This window comes from Mustelus asterias, chromosome 5, assembly GCF_964213995.1.
Source record: "Mustelus asterias chromosome 5, sMusAst1.hap1.1, whole genome shotgun sequence".
NCBI lineage: Eukaryota > Metazoa > Chordata > Chondrichthyes > Carcharhiniformes > Triakidae > Mustelus > Mustelus asterias.
In genome coordinates, this window is record NC_135805.1 from 90,327,106 (window position 1) to 90,347,412 (window position 20,307).

Genomic DNA, 20,307 nt, shown 5'->3' on the forward strand with positions numbered 1-20,307 from the left:
GTTAGGAAGCCAAATGTTATGTTGGCCTTCATTGCAAGAGGACTTGAGTGCAGGAGCAAGGATATCTGACTGTCTCTGTACAGGGCCATAGTGAGACCACACCTGCAGTATTTTGTGTAGTTTTGGTCTCCATATCTAAGAAAGGATGTACTTGCTATAGTGGACTGTAGCGAAGATTCATCCGACTGATTCCTGGAATGGCAGGGTTATCTTATGAGGAGAGATTGGGTTGACGAGGCCTGTATTCACTGGAATTTAGAAGAATGAGAGGGGATCTAATTGAAATGTATAAAATTCAGGCAGGAGCTGGACAGACTGAATGTAGGGATGTTGTTTCCTATAGCTGGGATCTAGAACAAAGGGTCACAGTCTCAGGATACGGGGTAGACTATTTAGGACTGAGATGAGGAGAAACAACTTCTTCACTCAGAGGGTGGTGAACCAGTGGAAGACTGTGGAGCTCAAGTCACTGAATACATTTAAGAAGAAAATAGATTTCCAGACTCCAAGGGTGTCAAGGGGTATGGGGAGAGTGGAAGTATTGTTTTGAGATGGAGGATCAGCCATGATCATATTGAATGGTGGAGCAGACTCCAAGGGCTGAATGGCCCACTCCTCCTATTTGTTTTGTTTCTGTTATATTATTTGCAATGTGATATAACTGTGTGGCTAGGCAGTTAAGGGTCAACCATGTTGGTATGGAATTGGCTCACCTACAAGCACCACTGGGTGTAAGACTCTTAAATAGGGGGTCTCACTTCCCTCTAAGGCTTGTACAATGACAGAAACAAACTTTTGATGCAATTTCCATTTTATGTGTAAAGCCTTTATTGACCTACTAAGCAATAGTGTATACTTAGAACACCAGTTGCTTAGTAAAACGTGCATACAGGAGCTAGTTCTCAGGTGGTCAGTTTGCTAACTAACTCTTGCGCTCGACTTGTGACAGACCACATCTTGCTTCCCTGGCCACAGCCACAGTGTTCTTGGGGGCTGTGGCATTACAACTTTTCCTGACCCCTAATGTAAATTGGTTCACCAGATTGGGTTTTGCTGCCTTATCAATTCCTCCAAGGCTATGCAACACCACCTGCATGCATGTGGTAAATTCCTGCTCTCAGAAGGGTCGGGGGAATTGGGTGTATATCAGCAATAAATTAATATCTGCACCTTGATAATGCAGGAAAAAAGCAATTTACATATCTCCAGAGATGGCACCCTCTATGAGAGTTGTTTGTCTAGTATGTGATTAGTATGGGTCTCTACCTTAATGACATGCCCTGACATGTCCGTGTATCCTTGTTCAGTTAAAACTCTTGATTTTTAAAAGGTCCAATATAAGCCCCAGTGATGATGTCTTCGGCCAGAATTATTCTCCTTTTGTTCCAATGTCCTCCGCAACATCCAGTGAGCTTCACATGCTGGTGTATACCCCAATTGGTTACATCTTGCATCCAAATCAAAATACAAATGAAATTAAAATGCCTTGTAGGTAAGGATGGAAGCATTCTTTCCCTAAAGGATGTTACAGAACCAAAACTTTTCCAAAAATTCAACCGCTTCATGATCACTTTTACTGATACCAGCCCTTTATTTCTGGAATTTTAAAAAAAAGCTGAATTCAAATTCTCAAACTGCCATGGTAGAATTTAAATATACTTCAACCAGATTATGGGATCAGGCCTCTGGGTTTCTGGTTGGGTAATCATTATACGCATTACCATTTGTATTGTAATGGATTATATGTTGCTTTTAAGTAATTTACTTTTGGAGTATCACTTAATAAGCATGCAGGATGGTCCATCGCACATCAACTAACTCTCCAGTGCCTATGGCATTCAAAATACCTCAAACTATCAGACTCTTCAGGAGTTGTGAACTCCGCCAAGACTATAATTTCATTTGAGATTTCATGTGATGGTACAAATAACTTGCTATAGCTTCTACACTTGAGGCGTCTATTGGCTTCTGGTTATTCCATTATTCATGATTCATACTATTCAATATAAATGTGGCAATTCAAAATAATCTGTGGAACCTTAACTATATTCTAGAATTCTCAAGGACTTTTGAAACTAATTCTGCTCTTACTAAATATGGCTGTTTTTTCTCAACAGGAACAGCATACTGTCAGTTTATGGATATGCTCTTTCCAGGCTGTATCCTTCTAAAGAAAGTCAAATTCCAAGCAAAGTTGGAGCATGAATACATTCAACATTTTAAAATCCTCCAAGCAGCCTTCAAGAAAATGAATGTTGATAAAGTATGTGCTCAAATTTAGAAAAAGACTACTTTTTTATTAAATAAATTATTTGAGTTGCTTAGTCTTCTTGCCACATGTTGCAAGTTTTTTGTCTTGGGCTATCACCTCTTCGAAGTCTTATGCAACAGGGTACCCTGTATTGGTTCTTGTAGGCAAAAATCATTTTTAAGATTTCCTGTTAACAAATCTCTGGTACTTATTTTCTGCTGATACAATATTGAACCTTAGGATGTTTTGGCAAGGTAACAATAATGAACAACAGAAAGCATTTCTAAGCATAAGATCATGTATAACATTTTCAACAAAACAAAACTAAGATGCTGCAAGTATGAAGCAAACATAGAATGTTCAAAGCACTCATGTCAGGCAAATCTTTGGAGAGATCAGACAAATTGATATTTCATGTGTGAACCTTTCATCAAAACTGGAGGCATTATAAATGATCAGCCACTAAGAGTAATTGATCAAAGGGAATGGAGAAAAGTATTTATGCAAACATATGGGCACATTATGATCTGTAAAGTGTTTGAGTGGAAAAGGCAGAAGGGATAGTAGAAATCAAAGACATTTGTGAGACACAAGGAATGTGCAAATAGCTCCAGAGGAGGGGGATAGATGTAGATGATGATGGAATGGCAAAAAAACAAATCAAACAGAGCAGGTTCCACTGACCCAAACACCTGAGAGAAGTATATAAACAGGTCTTAGAATGGGGACGTTCCATGCTGGCAGGCAGTTTGTATCCAGGCTTTTTCGTCTATGGGACTGTTGCCAGTTTTTATACTTCAAACTCTGTCTACCTTATCCCTACTTTCCTTTGGTATTTTCACACCCTGCATCTCGTGACTGAATTTGATTTGAGTCTTATTAGCTGAATCAGTTCTATTAATTAACCATCTCCTGTTTATCACCCAAGAAATTTACAGGTCATTTATCTTGTAATTTAATATGTTTCCTCACTCTTTCTTTTGTCCCTTTTAAATGTTGCTTATCCGTAATATATTCCAGTTCTGATTAAATGTCCACGTATTAAATGTCAATTTGTCTGTTCTCTCCATGGATACTACCTGACCTGCCTAGTGTAAATAACATTTCCTGATTTTCATAGCTCCGTCTTCCAACAGAATATAAAACCCTCCACAATCAATAGTTGCCAGCTCAACTCTGTTTGGGCCAAGCATGTTATACATTTAGGCCGGAACTCTTACCACCTCACCCGCCCAGAATCAGAGCGGGTGAGGGTCCGCAACAGAAATCTCGGTTGACCTCAGGCGGAACTTTCTGGTCTCGCCCAAGTGAGACTGCAAAATCCCGCCCTTAATGTTATAATCACTGCATCGATAAGAGACTCGTAGCTAAATGCCCAATATTTGTACAGTTGAGATTGTTTAATGGCAAAAATGTTGTTTAACCAACACTTTAAATGCATGTGATTCTAACGAACAGTGTATGTTCAATGACAAATAACTAATGCCATTAATGCATCCTGAAAAACAAGTTTTTAATTTTGCAGATTGAAAAGGTAGAAACTAATCCTTTGCACGCCACACAGCTGAATGCACTGTCTGACAATTTAGATATGGACTTGATTGCTGTTTATATCTGTATAAAGAATTGCTATTTTGGATGAGTTGCACTGAAGCAAAATTATTTCAAATTATTTCCAAAATGTTTCTGGAAAATTTTTATCCTTTAAAATATTTAACAGTTGAAGCCGGAGCAATTGTCTATTCAAGTGAGTTAGTTAATTTGTGCCCAAGAATTGGCTTGCACTATTACACACTAAAAATGTTTTAATTCTATGTATGTAATATCACACCAAGCATTGAAAGCCTAAATTTCTAATTCCAATTTCTGATGTGTGGAACACATGTCATTTAAAGTATATTAGCAAAATATTTTTCTACTTCAATTCTGAGCGCACAGTAAAAATCATTAATGTAGTTGTTGACGAAAGGTACTACCTGTGATTGATGATTGTATCCTAGAGGAAGATTTTTCAGTCCAATTGCATCACAGCCATGCTGAAGAAACACTTTCAGGTTGGATTGGTTTGCTGACAGAGTCGTAGCATGTTTTATTTTCCTATTTGATGCAATAGTGGTAAAGGAGAGATCACAACCCTCCAAATCTTTGAAGATGCATTTTTTGAGGTAGTGAAATTATTGTGTTTCAGGAAATCACATTGGGTACCTTCAGAGATCCTTTTGTCATTCATCTGGTAAGAAAGTACTTGAACTTAGGCTAACGTCTTTAACAAACTGAATAAAAAAGACAGTCTCTTTTTTCTGTCTGGTCTTGGGAGCTTTCAGGATTTTGTGGGTTTGTGATAGAACAATTATAAATCTGAGTGTGTATAATGGACAGCTGATGTCGAACTACTGAGCAAGTTATATAAATAATCTAAAATTAGGAACTTTGATATAGCATAAAACTAATGTTTTATGAAGTCCTGCATCATGTGGCTCATCGAGGCTTAACACCATTGGAAAATAAAGATAGTATTAATTTTTCTTACATCATATATATTTCATATACAGATGAATCAGGTCTGTCACCTTGCAACTGAAATCACAGGATTCCTTCGTGTCTTCCTCCAGGGGCTGGAAGATCTCCCTTATTACTTTGGCATATCTAAAACTTCGATCCAGGTTCCCTCCTGTTTCTCATTCTTTAGCAGCAGTAACAGTATCGTACTATTGCCCTTTCCTCAGTAACAAGTTATTAAACTTCTTCAGTCTGATAAAATGCTTAAGTTTAAGTTTTGTCATTTACTGCTTCACTTAAATTTAGTATATTTTATCATCAATTATTTCAAGCAACATGTCCACCATCTTTCATCTGTGCAGCATCCTGAAAGAAGTATGACAATTTATTTTCAAGACTCAATTTGTTGAGAAAATCCGACTCACTGGAAAAGATTTCTGGACCAACGAATGACTTCTGCTTCAATGGTGAAATTTTGAAGTTGAGATTCCAGCTTAACTAGGAGTACAAAGTACTTCTGGTGCTTACTAAGATGTAGAAGAACATTATATTTAGTCCCGAGTAATCTACTTTAAGTAGTTTCTGCGACAGAGATTGTCTGTCCAACTCAATTGATTGGTTTTCTGAGACCAGTGTTGAGGGAGTTTTGTAACATCTTTGAACGAGAACCTGTCTCCTGTTAAGACTTTGAAAAATGTTTTTCGCATTGTGAGCATGTTTTCACAAGTTAGTATCAGGTTTGTTTTATCCCAGCCATGGCTTAGGCAGCTGATCAGTCAGTGATACTTTGGTAGCCACAGGCAATCTGCTGATGCTGCTCTGTCATATTTTAGCTGGCATGCTTTTGTATCTCGATGCTCACTGTTTTGAGAGCCAGTTTTAATTTGTTAAATTGGAGGTCAAAGAATTTTTCGATCCTTGTTTTGAAGGGTAAATCTTGTTTGAGTTTTATCCTAATACCAACTTATCTATTCTGAGCTCTTCAGTAAGCCATGATCTATTGATGAGTTATTTCTATATAGGAAAAACAGAAGATTTTTTTCTATCCTTTTGTGGATTCAAAAACTTGGCATGGAAAGCTTTGGATTACTTTCCTCAGTTGAAGAGACAAACTGTGAATCAAGAAAATCTCGTGCAGAGTCATCTCTGATGTTCTTCATGTAGATAAAGAATGCAAAGCCATGCCTAAATATGAATACTCTGCGGCTTACAGATGATCACTCAAAGTATTGAGTGAAATTTGTCCATCTACAAGCGATATAAATTATTTTGAGGATTCAATTTGCGCACAGCTGTTTGAAGATCTGAGGAGGCAAGTTATGTACTAAACAAATTAGGTGTCAATCTCATTCTCTGTTTAGAGACGTTCTACATGTTTGGTATTTGTGATACTGACCTTTCTGCATGGCATCTCTCTGTTTAGAAAGTTCCTGCCGTAGTTCTGAGTGGGGCAAGGCTCATCTCCCAAGTGGATTTACTATCTGAAAGCAGTCGATGTTGTTTTCAGAACACGTGAATGAGAGGTTTTTATACCACTAATATCGGTGGTTCTTCATTCTTTAGATGGATTTTATCCTCTACACAGAGATTTAGAACCAGCTTGTGATTTTTATTTCCTTAAACTTCTGTCTGCTTCTTTACTCTTGAGATCAAATGCCTTGCGCCAGAAATAGCTGGACTTAGGGCGCTCATTTCCATATGACAAGTTTCTGAACAACGTACTTTGGTGCTGCAACCATTGTACTTTGGCATTCAAGTTCAGCCATTCTTGGGCCTTCATATGTTTTATGAAAACCTGTTTCAGAAATGTATTTCTCTCATTCTGCGACAGAGTTTCTGCCCCGTTGTGTTCCTCAGAAGTTGATTGCAGCATTCACTGTGAATATTTTAAGACCTGCTGCAAATAAAATGGATTGGATCAAGAAGTTGTCATTCTAGATAATTACATTCTTCTTTGAGGTAACTCTTAAGTGTATTCGCCTCCAAGCTGTGTATTGTGAGCCAGTAATGAAATGTGTTTCTCTGTCATATTACATTGGTTGGTTTGGCAACTTACAAGCAGAATTGAAGTTTATTCTGCTGTGTCTGTGACGACTTAATGGATTAATTTTGAGAGAGACTAGCTATAAAACAGCTACTTCGAAGAGCCTCAAGAAGTCCCTAAACACACTGTTTGGATATATCTGCTAAGGCAAATACAGCTTTTGCCACATCTGATCTCTAAGCTGGTCTAAGTCAAATCACAGAACTGTCCCTCTCCATTTTTGCTACTACCATGATCTAATTGTTTATATCTGGAGGATAAAAATGAGGAAGCAAATATGATGACCTCCCTTTGGTATTGGTTCTTCCTCATTCTTTAAATGCATTTTATCCTTTACATAAAGAGCTCCAGTCTTCCTTCCCCACTGTCTTCATGCTGATTTGGAGTACTTGGAGGTTGATTGTTAATTTTGTTTAATTTCTCCTTCGTTGTATCACCTCGGTCTACTTTCAGCCACCCCCATCAAAAATACCTAAGGAGGGAATCGGGATCGCTGACTTGTATACAGTGTGGGAGTGAGGGAGATCACATGGCTGTTGCGAAGAACATTGTTAAAAGGACAGAGTCCTGTGATTTCCCCCATTGGATGACAGACCTGATTCATCTGTATGTGGTGGATAAACTCCATTGAACTCATGAGGTACGTCACCTTACTTTGCGCAATCCAATAACAATGGAATAGTGCATTGTTTCAAGAATTGAGAAATGCTTTTCAGTGTCAGTCTTTATCTTTTCAAAGCATTTAAATGACTCAAATGGATTCCTGTCTTGCAATTAGCTGAGATATTGCCATTTATGTGTATGTGTGATGTATATATTGTATATCTAGACAGTATATTTATACATATACGTATTTGTGTATAGCATATTATATATGTCATCTTGCATCAACCATGATCTAATAGAATGGCAGAACATGGTCAAGGGACCGAATGAACTACTTGTGTACTTCTATCTAATGTATGTCTGTTGCACTCCAGCATTATAGATGCAAAAAAAAACCTCTTAAAGGTAGCTGTAACATGATTGAAATTTGCAATTAGTTACAATTGTCCTCTGAGGCTGAGGTTAGAAGCAGCTTTAATTACTTGGGTTTGCCAATTTGGGGTTTTTTAGTGTCATCGACAAACCATCATAATCACTCCATACTGAGACTACCCGAGTGCAAATGATGAACGATCGCTTGTCTTGGTACACGTTGAAACAGCCAAAAAGGATTTTTACAATAGATATTACTGTAACCTTTGAATGAATACCTGATTCAATTACGATTCAAATATAAAATTCCAATACATTAATGTATTACTAATAACTATTTTGTGCTTGGTATGGTGAATTCTGGTGGTCAGAAATTGAAATTATTTATTTAGTGATTACTGTAAGGAATTGTTTTGTTAAGGTGTGGACCTCATGGGTACAATAGCATAGTGGTTATGTTACTGGATGAGTCATCCAGGGCATACAAGTCCAATCACGCATTGAAGTTTGTGAATTTGAATTCAGTATTTTAAAAATAAATCTACAATAAAAGGCTAGGAATAAAAACTGTTATCAGTAAAAGTGGCCAGAAAGCTGCCAGAGAACCATAAAAGTTCAGTAATGCCCTTAAAGGTAGGATATCTGCTGTCCTTAAACTGTCCGGCAGATATGTGACTTCAGCCCAGCTCCAAATTGGTTGACTGTTATGCCCTCTTAAGTGGTTTAGGCAGCCACTCAGTTGTATCAAGCAGCTGCAGAAAAATAAGAATATAACTACACGGGCCATTTGGTTGTGACCTCGGCATCGGACATGACAAAGACACGTCTCAAGTGAACCATGCAGAATTTCCGCACTAGCGTCTGGGAATTGGTGCCAAAATTGGAAGAACTGTCTCATAGATTCCAACCAACAATGTGGCATTGTTGTCATCTTTGACAGTGCCTACCAACACCTTCAAACTCCACCACCTAGAAAGACAAGGGCAGTTGGTGCACAGGAACACTATCACCTTCAAGTTCCCCTTCCAGTCCATATCTTTGCAACTTGGACACATCACCATTCCTTCCTCATTGTTGATTCAAAAATCATGGTGTTCCCTACTTAACAGTATTGTGCAAGTGTCTTGACATCTGCCTTTCAAAAGGAGACTCATCATGATCTTCTCGAGACCATGCTGGTCTTGTTAACAACACATCTCAAGAATGAAAAATAAAAATAAATTGGATACGGGTCAGGTAATTCTAAAGTCCTAGAAATATTAACAACACGTCAAAATACCACTTAGTTGTGTTGTTTTCATTTTTCTTGAGAACTCTTACTGGCACTTCTATATGGAAAGTATTTTTTTGTAGAACAATTCTCATTCCTTAGTAAATATTTAAAACTTAAGCTTTTGTTTTCAAAACATGGTGACATTGGTGAGGCTATTTTAATTACCTTAGAAAAGATGGTAGTGGGCTGCCTTCTGACTTGGTACTGGTTGTACAACTGAGTAGCTTTCCGGCTCACTACTGATGCCAATTATAGAATAGATTCTCAAATCATGTTTTGAAACATACATAGAAAATACAACCAGGAGTACTGGGTACTGAAACAGCTTGAATTTTAGGACAATCCAACGGCTTGCTTGGCCTTTTTTCAGGTGCTAGCCAGCAAAGTAGCTCTTTTTATTGAATTCAGTTTGGGATTTGAACACTCAACTTTGATTTCATGATCTTAATCAGTTAAACCTTCTGGTTTTCATTATTTGTCCACTTCCATATAACATGGATTTGGATTTGGAGTCAATAAATCTGTTTCAAAAGCAACTCCTTGTAGCTGCCTTCACCATTATTTTAAATTTTAATGTAACTTGCTGGCAGATACTTCTTCAAGTACAAGTGCCATTCCCAAGAATAGTACAGCAACAACAACCTGCATTAATATAGCACCTTGATCCTAGAAACATGTCAAAAATTCTCAGGACTGTAATCAAGCAAAAATGAATGCCAAGTCCAGGAAGGAGATCATAGGCAGATTGACCAGGTTTAGTTGTGAAGGGGGTTATGAAGGGGGCCTTGAAGGAAGAGAGCGATTTAGAGATTTAAGGTGAGATTGTAGAAGTTGGGACCGATACTGCTGACCACACAATCTCCAATTGTGGGAAAATGGAAGTGAGGAAGTACAAGAGACTAAAATTGAAGGATAAATCAAAATCTGTATTTGTCTTATGCGGTTGAGCTTCAGATTGCGTCACTACTGCATCGTTCTTCCTTCCCAGTTCCTGAACTTTCAAAGTAAACCTGGTGAATGATTTGGTGTTGAAGTTATTAATGCCCATACCATTCAAATATACAAGTCAAACAAAAGAGCACATCTATATTTGTTTCAGATTGAGGTGACCCTGACATTTTCCTTTGCAATTAATACAAAATTGATCAGTCTTTGAATATATCTCTTACTCGTAAAGTGATAGATGGATTTTAACATGGAGAAGTGTGAGGACAAGATGGATCGAATGATCATCTTCTGGTGGTCTTTTCTATGGTTCTGTATCCAAGACATACCAGTTATGTTTAACAAGCCAGTCATCTGTGGATGACTAGAACAGCAACTTGTTTAATAACGTGTGTAAATCTCCGTTCTTTAAGTCCATATCATCAATCCTGTACTTAACCAGATGCCATTTTTTTCATTAAAAATAATTAACTTTGCATTTGCTAGCATCGGCTCCACATATCCACTATTTATTAGAGAGAAAATCTTCTCATCATTCAGTTTAAGATTTGATTTCCACCTCAAGTGGGCTTTTGGAATTAGCCCATATAGAAATCAAGACAAAAGTTACTTTTGTTTGAAGAGTTTATATATGCTTTTGTCCTCCTTTGACCTTTTTACTCCCACTTGCCCAGTTGAACTGTGCACTGCCACTCACCACTTAGGCTCACAAATGAAGAATCTCGTCCAGATCACTGGCACTCCAGCATGTCATTACTTTCAGGGCAGGATAGCCTAATAGAGAAACTCAGAACATTGCAGGAGAAGAAAATAAAATATTAGTTTGCTCAAACCCTTGGGATATAATCCATGTGTTGTAATGTGTTCACATGGTCACATACATTTAAATGTTTGTAATACTGCCAGAATTATCCTCTTATCATTTAAATCGCAGAACATGCCCTTTGACTATGCACGCCTTTGTTTCCCAAGCAATTCTTCTCAATTGTCATCTTCCTTTGTGGCAAACAGGTTTTGAATCCACCAATCTAATTTGTGATCAATTCCATAAGCTGCCTTTTTAGAGTCTTGTATGGAGGTCATTACTCACTAAATTTTAAAAATCCCAGTAAATTATTTATATTCACTGATGAGTCTTTCCAAATGTATTTACCTCTTTTAAAGTCTATAATTCATGTTTCACACCTTTTTGATGAGGACTATTCTTTGAAATTATTCTCATTTTTCTAGGTTCAGTTTTCTCATACTCTGCTCTGTACGTGCTTTATTCAATCTGCCATTGCTCTTTTTTTGATGTTGGGATGGGGCTACCTTTGGTGTTTTTTTAACAAGCATTGCTTGAAAGGTGTAAGCAAAACATTAATGAAAAGTAAAACTTTACAATTGGTAATTTTGTCTTAATTATTATTTGCTGAAATAAAATAATTGAAGAGTTATATATCTTCATAAGGAACAATCAAATCCTGGGTAATACTTTTCAGGAGTCAAACGCATTGAAAGATTTATATATAGGATTTAATAGCTTTGGTCCATCCCATAGGTATATGGAGGATAGGTTAATTTGAAGAATAAGAATTAACTAGTTTGGACAAAAAATTTATTTCTTGTTTTTGTTTTCAGATTATTCCAGTAGAAAGATTAGTGAAAGGAAAGTTCCAAGACAATTTTGAATTTGTTCAGTGGTTTAAGAAATTCTTCGATGCAAACTATGATGGAAAGGAATATGACCCAGTTTTGGCAAGACAAGGACAAGATGTATTTACGCCGCACAGCCCAGGTGATCAAATATTCAACAAACCAAGAAGACCCGTGGGCACTGCAGGTAAATTTCTAGTTGCCTGTGGTAATATGGAAATGCATTCCTTCTGAACATACTCTCAAATGATAGCTCAATTAATGCTCTTAACTTCATGTTGAGTTTACATACAGAGGGTATGTGCTGAAGATAAATGCAAGATACATGAAGGGAAGACGGGAAGAAACTTTATGACCGTAAGTTATCAGAATGCAGAATGCATTGTAGCAAGTGTTGATCAGTGCTAAGTTGCTTACAAAGAACAGTACAGCACAGGAAACAGGCCCTTCGGCCCTCCAAGCCTGTGCCGCTCCTTGGTCCAACTAGACCAATTGTTTGTATCCCTCCATTCCTAGGCTGCTCATGTGACTATCCAGGTAAGTCTTAAACGATGTCAGCGTGCCTGCCTCCACCACCCTACTTGGCAGCGCATTCCAGGCCCCCACCACCCTCTGTGTAAAAAACGTCCCTCTGATGTCTGAGTTATACTTCGCCCCTCTCAGCTTGAGCCCGTGACCCCTCGTGATCGTCACCTCCGACCTGGGAAAAAGCTTCCCACTGTTCACCCTATCTATACCCTTCATAATCTTGTACACCTCTATTAGATCTCCCCTCATTCTCCGTCTTTCCAAGGAGAACAACCCCAGTCTACCCAATCTCTCCTCATAGCTAAGACCCTCCATACCAGGCAACATCCTGGTAAACCTTCTCTGCACTCTCTCCAATGCCTCCACGTCCTTCTGGTAGTGCGGCGACCAGAACTGGACGCAGTACTCCAAATGTGGCCTAACCAGCGTTCTATACAGCTGCATCATCAGACTCCAGCTTTTATACTCTATACCCCGTCCTATAAAGGCAAGCATACCATATGCCTTCTTCACCATCTTCTCCACCTGTGTTGCCACCTTCAAGGATTTGTGGACTTGCACACCTAGGTCCCTCTGTGTTTCTATACTCCTGATGACTCTGCCATTTATTGTATAACTCCTCCCTACATTATTTCTTCCAAAATGCATCACTTCGCATTTATCCGGATTAAACTCCATCTGCCACCTCTCCGCCCAATTTTCCAGCCTATCTATATCCTGCTGTATTGCCCGACAATGCTCTTCGCTATCCGCAATTCCAGCCATCTTCGTGTCATCCGCAAACTTGCTGATTACACCAGTTACACCTTCTTCCAAATCATTTATATATATATGTCACAAATACAGAAATGTACTGTATAATAACCTAAAGAGGGGGAATATTACAGGCTATAAAAGAAAATGGGAACCTAAACTTGGTGTAAGTAAGATGAATTGATTAACATTTATGTTCTGTGGAGGGAAGAGGAGGAAGGTACTTAGACAGGGAATCAGAAAGGGAATGGGAGTAGAAGCGACCCCAGGAGAGAAATGACAGATGAATGCCTTTGATGTCAAGAAAGCAAGACATCTGGAGGGAGTACTTTAACTTTGACTAGAGCCATCAGAGTAAAAGGAAGCAGCAGGGAATAATAAATTATTTAAATATACACTAATGAGTATACTTTAATAAAACATAATAAGTAGAATAACCTTTGCACAGCAATGCAGTGTCCAGAAGCGTAACTGCAAACTGACTCAAAATACCAGAATATAGAAACACTGTTAACTTAGTGCCTTTAAACTGCCTACCACTGTGCCACCTGCAGGCCTAATGGGTATTACAGATAAATGGGAACACTTTTAAAATGAGAAAATATCACAGGGATGTTTGATGTAGGGAATTTTCTTGCATTTTGAAATGGAATGATGAGACTGTTCAGAGTTTTTTTGTAATGGATTTTAAGGTCATCATTAATTGTGCTTGGACAATACTTAAAAATATATCTCTTGAAATGCTGAGTTGCTTGTAATTATATATACTCGAATAACACTGTATTGAGTGTATGGTGATGAGATAACATAAAGGACAAGTGGTTGATTCTGGAGAGCTATTATGGTTAGGTAGGATTTGTCAGCTACCCCAGAACCCCTCATGATCTGGGATTCCAGAGTGTGGGACTGTCTTTGCTGTGTTGCCCGTTCCCATAATAACCTTCCCTTCAGTATGGTAGATTGAACTGTACTTTGTCCAGTTAAAGACAAAAATAATAGTTGATCTTGTTGATATCAACTACACTGTCTACAATACTGCCTAACTTTGTCATCAGCAAGTTTGAATATATGGCTTTCTACGCCATTATCCAAGTTGTTAATAAATATCGTGAATAATTGAGGCCCTAACACAGATCATATGATGCTGTTATGAGAAAACATCTCAACTCAGTTTACACGTGTCAATGAAAGTGTTGGTAAAGATGTCAGCAATTTTGAGAGTGATTTGTTCCAGAAGTGCAGAACCTCTTGAGAAATGCCTGAATATGGTATTTAAAGATCATCTTGGGGTTTAGAAAAGTTTGGAGTTCGCAAGTCATTAAGTCTGGCCTTGGTGGTTAGTCAGAGAAGTTGCAATCAGAGTGGTACAGGTCATCGGAAGAGACAGTGAGCAGAATTCTGCCATCCCACTCGCGGCAGGTTTCATGGCAGGTGGGAGCAGTGAAACCAGCAGCAGGCAAAAAGTTGGAAAATGTTTGTGATTCTCCCAATGGTGGGTTAATGGCAGGTCGGGTATCCTGCTGAGTAGTGGCATAAACGCCATTTGCATTAATTGCCATCTCATCAATACTTACAATTTGTGTCATACAAGTGGGAAACCATGCCAGTCTGAAACTTGTTTGTCAAAGGATGATGTGCACATGTTGGACATCATTTCGGTCAAGACTTTGTAGTGACTGCACACAAATAGCCTACCTTCCATAGCGCTAGACTTGTAGCAATGCTGCTAGAAAGGCAAACTGCGAGGCCTGTAGGGTTGCTCTGTTCCCAGTGCTTGCCTCTACAGTCACAAGGAAACCACTGCAGTGGTGCTCAGGCATGGCTCAACTTTCAGACACTGACTAATATTCTGACCGAGGGTGGGGTTTAGGGATGATCTGCTCCCTGTGGGTGCCACCGTTGTCCAGAAGGACACCACTGTGCAGCTGTACTCAGAGTAAGAAGTCTCACAACACCAGGTTAAAGTCCAATAGGTTTATTTGGTAGCAAAATCCACTAGCTTTCGGAGCGCTTGCTGCTTCTTCGTCAGGTGAGGGGAGCAGCAAGCACTCCGAAACCTAGTGGATTTTGCTTTCAAATAAACCTGTTGGACTTCAAACTGGTGTGAGACTTCTTACTGTGTTTACCCCAGTCCAACGCCGGCATCTCCACATCATGACTACCAGCTGTACTCAGACAGGTCAGCATGTGGACTGGGGAAGTGGGAGTGAGGGTGAACATGTGCGAGTGGGTAATGAGCGAGGAATTCTTTACAAAGGGTTTGGTTGGTGATGGTTTGGAGAAGGGTGAACACATGAGGGCAGTGGGAAGAAATGCTTTGCAACGGATTTGGAGAGGTGGGATGAGGAAGGGCCAACGCATGGGCATTGGAGACAGAAAGCTTTGCAAGGGGCCGGTGGGGTGGGGAAGGGTGAACACAGGGCACTGGGGAAGGAAGGCTTCACAAAGGGCTGGGATGGGAAAGTAGCACAATGGAAGACAGAGGGACAGGAATTCTTTGCAATGTACTGGAGGAGGAAGGAGAACAAGGGAGGCAGAGACCAAAAGAGAAAATGCTGGAAAATCACAGCAAGTTTGGCAGCATCTGTAAGGAAGAAGAAGAGCTGACGTTTTGAGTCCAGATTACCGTTGTTAAGCTAAAAGGCATAGAAAGTGGGAGATATTTTTACTGTAGAGTGAGGGAATGAAAGATGAGTCACAGCCACAAAAACAAGGGGAAAGGCTGCAAATGGCAGTCCATAGAGAGAATAGGAGGTGTGAAAGGCCAAACGGCAGGGAAGCTGAAATAATGAGAGGCAAAAGGTGGACCAGATTTCTGGGATGGCATTCCTGGTCACCACATTGTGGGTGGCAGAGCTTCAAAGACAGGACAATATTAGTGACAATGCAGATAGAGCTGAAATCTCCAGACCATTATAGTTCCTATAGGTCAGTGGTTCTCAAAGGGTGCGGCGCGCCACACTGGTGCGGCGAGAGAGGATGGCAAGTGTGGCGGGAAGATTCAAGGACAATAAAAGAAACATTTAAACATGGTTTAAACGAGCATTGTTTTATACTTTCTGGATGTCCCATGATCATATTATAAAGTAGTTGTGTTCTATGTTATGAATCAAGCACTGCTAGGAATTGTTTTTTGTTTTTGAATGTATTTATTATCAATAAAAAATTTGGTGTGGCGCGAGCAATTTTTTATTCCGAAAGTGCAGCCCAGTGAAAAAAGTTTGGGAACCACTGCTATAGGTAGAAGATTGTGAGATTCACTATCTTAAACCATTCCACATTAATGTCTTCAATGTTATACTTCGGAAAGAAGGTAAAAGCAGAAATGGATTCAGGTCTGAATGCTGTGGTGGCATTCCATTTAATTTTAAGGGATGTCCAACCAGTCACATTAATCCATCATTCACACGAGCACCTGCTGGCCTCCTGATTCACCAGGCCATGATCTTTGTAAAGGTCTGAGGTGCCCTGTACACGCTCGCTCTTAGAACTGAGAGTCCACAGAACGTGAATGATGCAAAAACTAGGGTGAAGCAATTGCTGGCACATAATGATGAAACTACAGTAGCCTGTGAGATGAGGACATGGCTAGGGATTGCCTCTTCCTGTCTGTCTTTGGCCACTACCATTGGAGAAACACTATGCTGCTAGTCAAAGCTGATGAGTTGCCCTCACACAATGGTCTTCCATGAGGAAGAAGGGTTAGAAGCACATAATCACACACTTCTGGTAATAACACATCTCCCTGACATCGCACAAGGGCGAGGATACTGTCTTCACTGAGATTGTTAGAACATCGATATTAATCTCACAGAAGGAGACGATCACTGAACGGAGAGATGGGTGAACCTCAAAATAAGATGATCCAAATGTAGACAATTGCAGTGCTTTCAGTTTATCTAGCCATTTACAGAAGCATCACGTGTATTTACAAAAATTCAATATTTTTACATTGGAAGCATGCCTTTGACCCAAAGATGAATGCAAAATTTCTTAATTTTCCTAACCATACCAATACACCTGAGTGCAGCCTGCACCATAGAAGTGGAGAGAACCTGCTGACTGCTGTGTCCTGATGTCTGTGATGACCTTGGTGTATGTCCTCTAGTGGCCCAAGGCCTGGAAGGCCCCAACCTGATAAGGACCCATTCTCAGGCAGATGCACCCTCTTCAGCCTCAGCAGCTGGAGTGGATGAGGTGACCAGCAGAGCAGATTCAGAGTGACTGTTCACCCTTAGAGTGTACTGAGAGAAGGCCTCCAGAGCGTCTAGCTGTCATCTCCCTTTGGGTGCCTGAGGGCCCCACCCTGACTCCTTGAGATAGTGTACCTGGAAGAAGGTCAATGTGCCTCTTCCCGTTGTCACTTGCATCTGGATGGTTTCCACCAAGGTGCATGGCCATGGAATCTGTGGTGGCCATGGGCCAAGTGCAAATCGAGCAAAACCTGCTGAACTAAGGTGTCCATGAGGGTCACCAGCTTTCCCATGTTGACTTTGAGACCCTCTCATGTCAGAGCCAGATATCAGACAGAATGCGGACTGACTCCTCCATCGTTCACTCTAGTCTGATGAGTGTCTGCAACCAGCAGAGTGAGTGACTCCAACCAGCAGAGAGTTTTCCCCCGATTCTGATTGACTCTGTCCCCCCCCCCCCCCCCCCCCCCCCAATGCTGACAGTATAGTTAAGAAAGCCCACCAATGCCTCTACTTTCTCAGAAGAACAAGGAAATTTGGCTTGTCAGCTCTGACTCTTACCAACTTTTACAGCTGCACCATAGAAAGCATTCTTTCTGGTTGTATCACAGCCTGCTCTGCCCAACGCCACAAGAAACTGCAAAAGGTTGTGAATGGAGCCCAATCCATCATGCAAACCAGCCTCCCATCCACTGACTTTGTCTACACTTCCCGCTGCCTCGGCAAAGCAGCCAGCATAATTAAGGACCCCACGCACCCCAGACATTTTCTCTCCAACCTTCTTCCGTCGGGAAAAAGATACAAAAGTCTGAGGTCACATACCAATCGACTCAAGTTTCTTCCCTGCTATAGTCAGACTTTTGAATGGACCTACCTTGCATTAAGTTGATCTTTCTCTACACCCTAGCTGTGACTGTAACATTACATTCTGCACTCTCTAGTTTCCTTCTCTATGAACAGTATGCTTTGTCCGTATAGTGCGCAAGAAACAATACTTTTCACATGTATACTAATACATGCGACAATAAATCAAATCAAATCATTTTTAGATATGTCTGCTACTACTCCTGGCATGTCCTCCTGTAGTCTTCATTGAACCAGTGTTAATCTACTGGCTTGGTGGTAATGGTAGAGTGAGGAATATGCTGGAGCTAGGCCTCCTTTGTGATGTTCTTCCAGGCTGGAGAGGTGAGACAGGTGTACTTTCTGGACCCCTCCCAGGAATATACATCTGTGTGTGCTCACACTGCTCTGACCAGGGCCTGGTGGGGGAAGCAGAATGCTGCCATCTTCTTCTAACTTGCAGCTGCCCTCTTCTGGTCACCATACATCTCTAATGGTCTTCTGGAGACAGCTGGGCTGGAGAAGTGAGGCGTATGTGTTTAGGTGGCATTTAGGTATGGCATCCGGACCTTTGACCCTAACAACAGGCGGGTGAGTAAGCTATGGACCCACCAGGTGTCCAGAGCTCCAACATTGCAGGAGGGAGGTTGCCTCAACTCTGAGGGGGCCTTAAGAGTGAACACATGGCAATCGTAGAGGAAATGAATGTTTAAGGTAGTGAATGGAATGCCAGTCAAGCAGGCTGCTTTTTCATGGATGATGTTGAGCTGCTTTAGTGTTGTTGTGCGTGTATTCATCCAGGCAAATTGAGAGTATTTCATCCTATACCTTACACCAATTGGAATCTCACCGGGTGCCTGAAATGAAAACTGTTCCTCAGCACCAACACCCTCCCCTCAATGGCTGGTGTGCCCAAAGAGTTGATAAAATTTTCAGTTTTCTAAAGCTATTCCTGGATACATTTTGAGAATACATTTGTACATTTCAACATCTAGGTAAAAAGGCAGAAGTTGAGTTATATGCCACGGAATACTCAACCTCTGTAGCCACAGTATTTATATGGCTGATCAAGTTTCTGGTCAGTGATGGCCTGCAGAATGTTGATTGGGAGATGCAGCAATGGATATCAAGGGAAAGTGGGTGGATTGTTATTGGAGATTGTCATTACCTGGAACATGGTGTGATGTGAATGTGACTTGAAAGATTAAAAGACTCACAGTTCTAAACAACCTTGAATAAATACTGCATAACATGTCTTGTTAACTTTCTGGAATGCCTACTCCTGTCAGTCCTCGTAAAACGAATGGTCTCCTGAAAATTTCCAACATATAAGTATATTGTACCCCATTCCATCTCTCACCCGACACCCAATACAGAGAATAAATGATTAGATTCATCAGTCGGAAAATGTTTCACTTTTCAAAATATTGGTCAGGAATCAGTTCTGAAATACTCAAATTCAGTGTTTGAAATTGTTCTAAAGTTTCTATTTTCATTTCTGCTTTAAGTGCCACAGAGAACATCTCCAACAGCGCCAAAGGTCACAAGAACACCAAATGTACCATCTTCAATGGGTATAAGGAAAGCCCAGCACTTTGCCAGAAACGGAGCCAGTGATGCAGATGCCCAGATAATAGAGCTGAATCAGCAGGTAAACTTAATTGAGTGCTACAACTAATTGCATGTGGACTGCAGACTCAGTAAAAATATGAATATTCAGCTCCTCCTATTAAGTGTCCAAGTAGGGAAAATTGAGTAATGGAACAAAAACTCCATATTCAACATCTTCACAAGTAAAGGACACATTGAAAAAGAGGAGTAAAAATGTGAGCAGAATCTTGGACAGTTCATTATGCTTCATATTATAGTTTCTTCTCCGTTCCTCATTTGGTGAGATCTCCATACAAAGTTCAGTTTAGGGAATAACAGCCTAATTAACTCTTTTATCAATATGTTACAAATTAATATTCTCTTACTAAATAAATTTTTAGATTTTTGGAGGAAAAACTATTAACAAAGCTATTAAGCAAAGACATGAATGTACTTGGAATGAATAATCACATTCAATCCATCCAGTCCAGTTCTTCCAATTGACAATGTACAAGTACTGAACCTTTCCTAATTTATTTAATTTTTTAAAGGGAACAAATGTTACAAATTACATTTCTGAGAAAGCGGAAGTTTTTCTCTAAATATCCAGTGCGTTTTTAAAAAACACATTGCGTACTTTTCACAAAGCCATGTATCAGGGTAGATGCTGGAAGAATTGTTTTCCCTCATCTGTGAATCTAGAACTAGGGGACACATCTTCAAAATAAGGACTTAAGACAGAATTGAAGAATTTCTTCTCTGTGGGTCGCTAATT

The 20,307-nt window shown here is 39.9% G+C and overlaps 1 protein-coding gene across 5 annotated transcripts in view; it reads left to right on the forward strand.

The window, feature by feature from the left end:
• Nucleotides 1–20,307, forward strand: part of LOC144493688 (microtubule-associated protein RP/EB family member 3-like) — a 71,226-nt gene that overhangs the window by 35,342 nt on the left and 15,577 nt on the right. For 2 of the 5 annotated variants that reach the window (XM_078213033.1, XM_078213035.1), the window contains exons 3-6: nt 2,118–2,263; nt 4,440–4,484; nt 11,611–11,812; nt 19,451–19,593. In XM_078213033.1, the coding sequence (XP_078069159.1) occupies nt 2,118–2,263; nt 4,440–4,484; nt 11,611–11,812; nt 19,451–19,593 (536 nt within the window). The remainder of the gene's footprint in view (nt 1–2,117; nt 2,264–4,439; nt 4,485–11,610; nt 11,813–19,450; nt 19,594–20,307) is intronic. The other 3 variants (XM_078213036.1, XM_078213034.1, XM_078213037.1) reach the window with 2 other exon arrangements.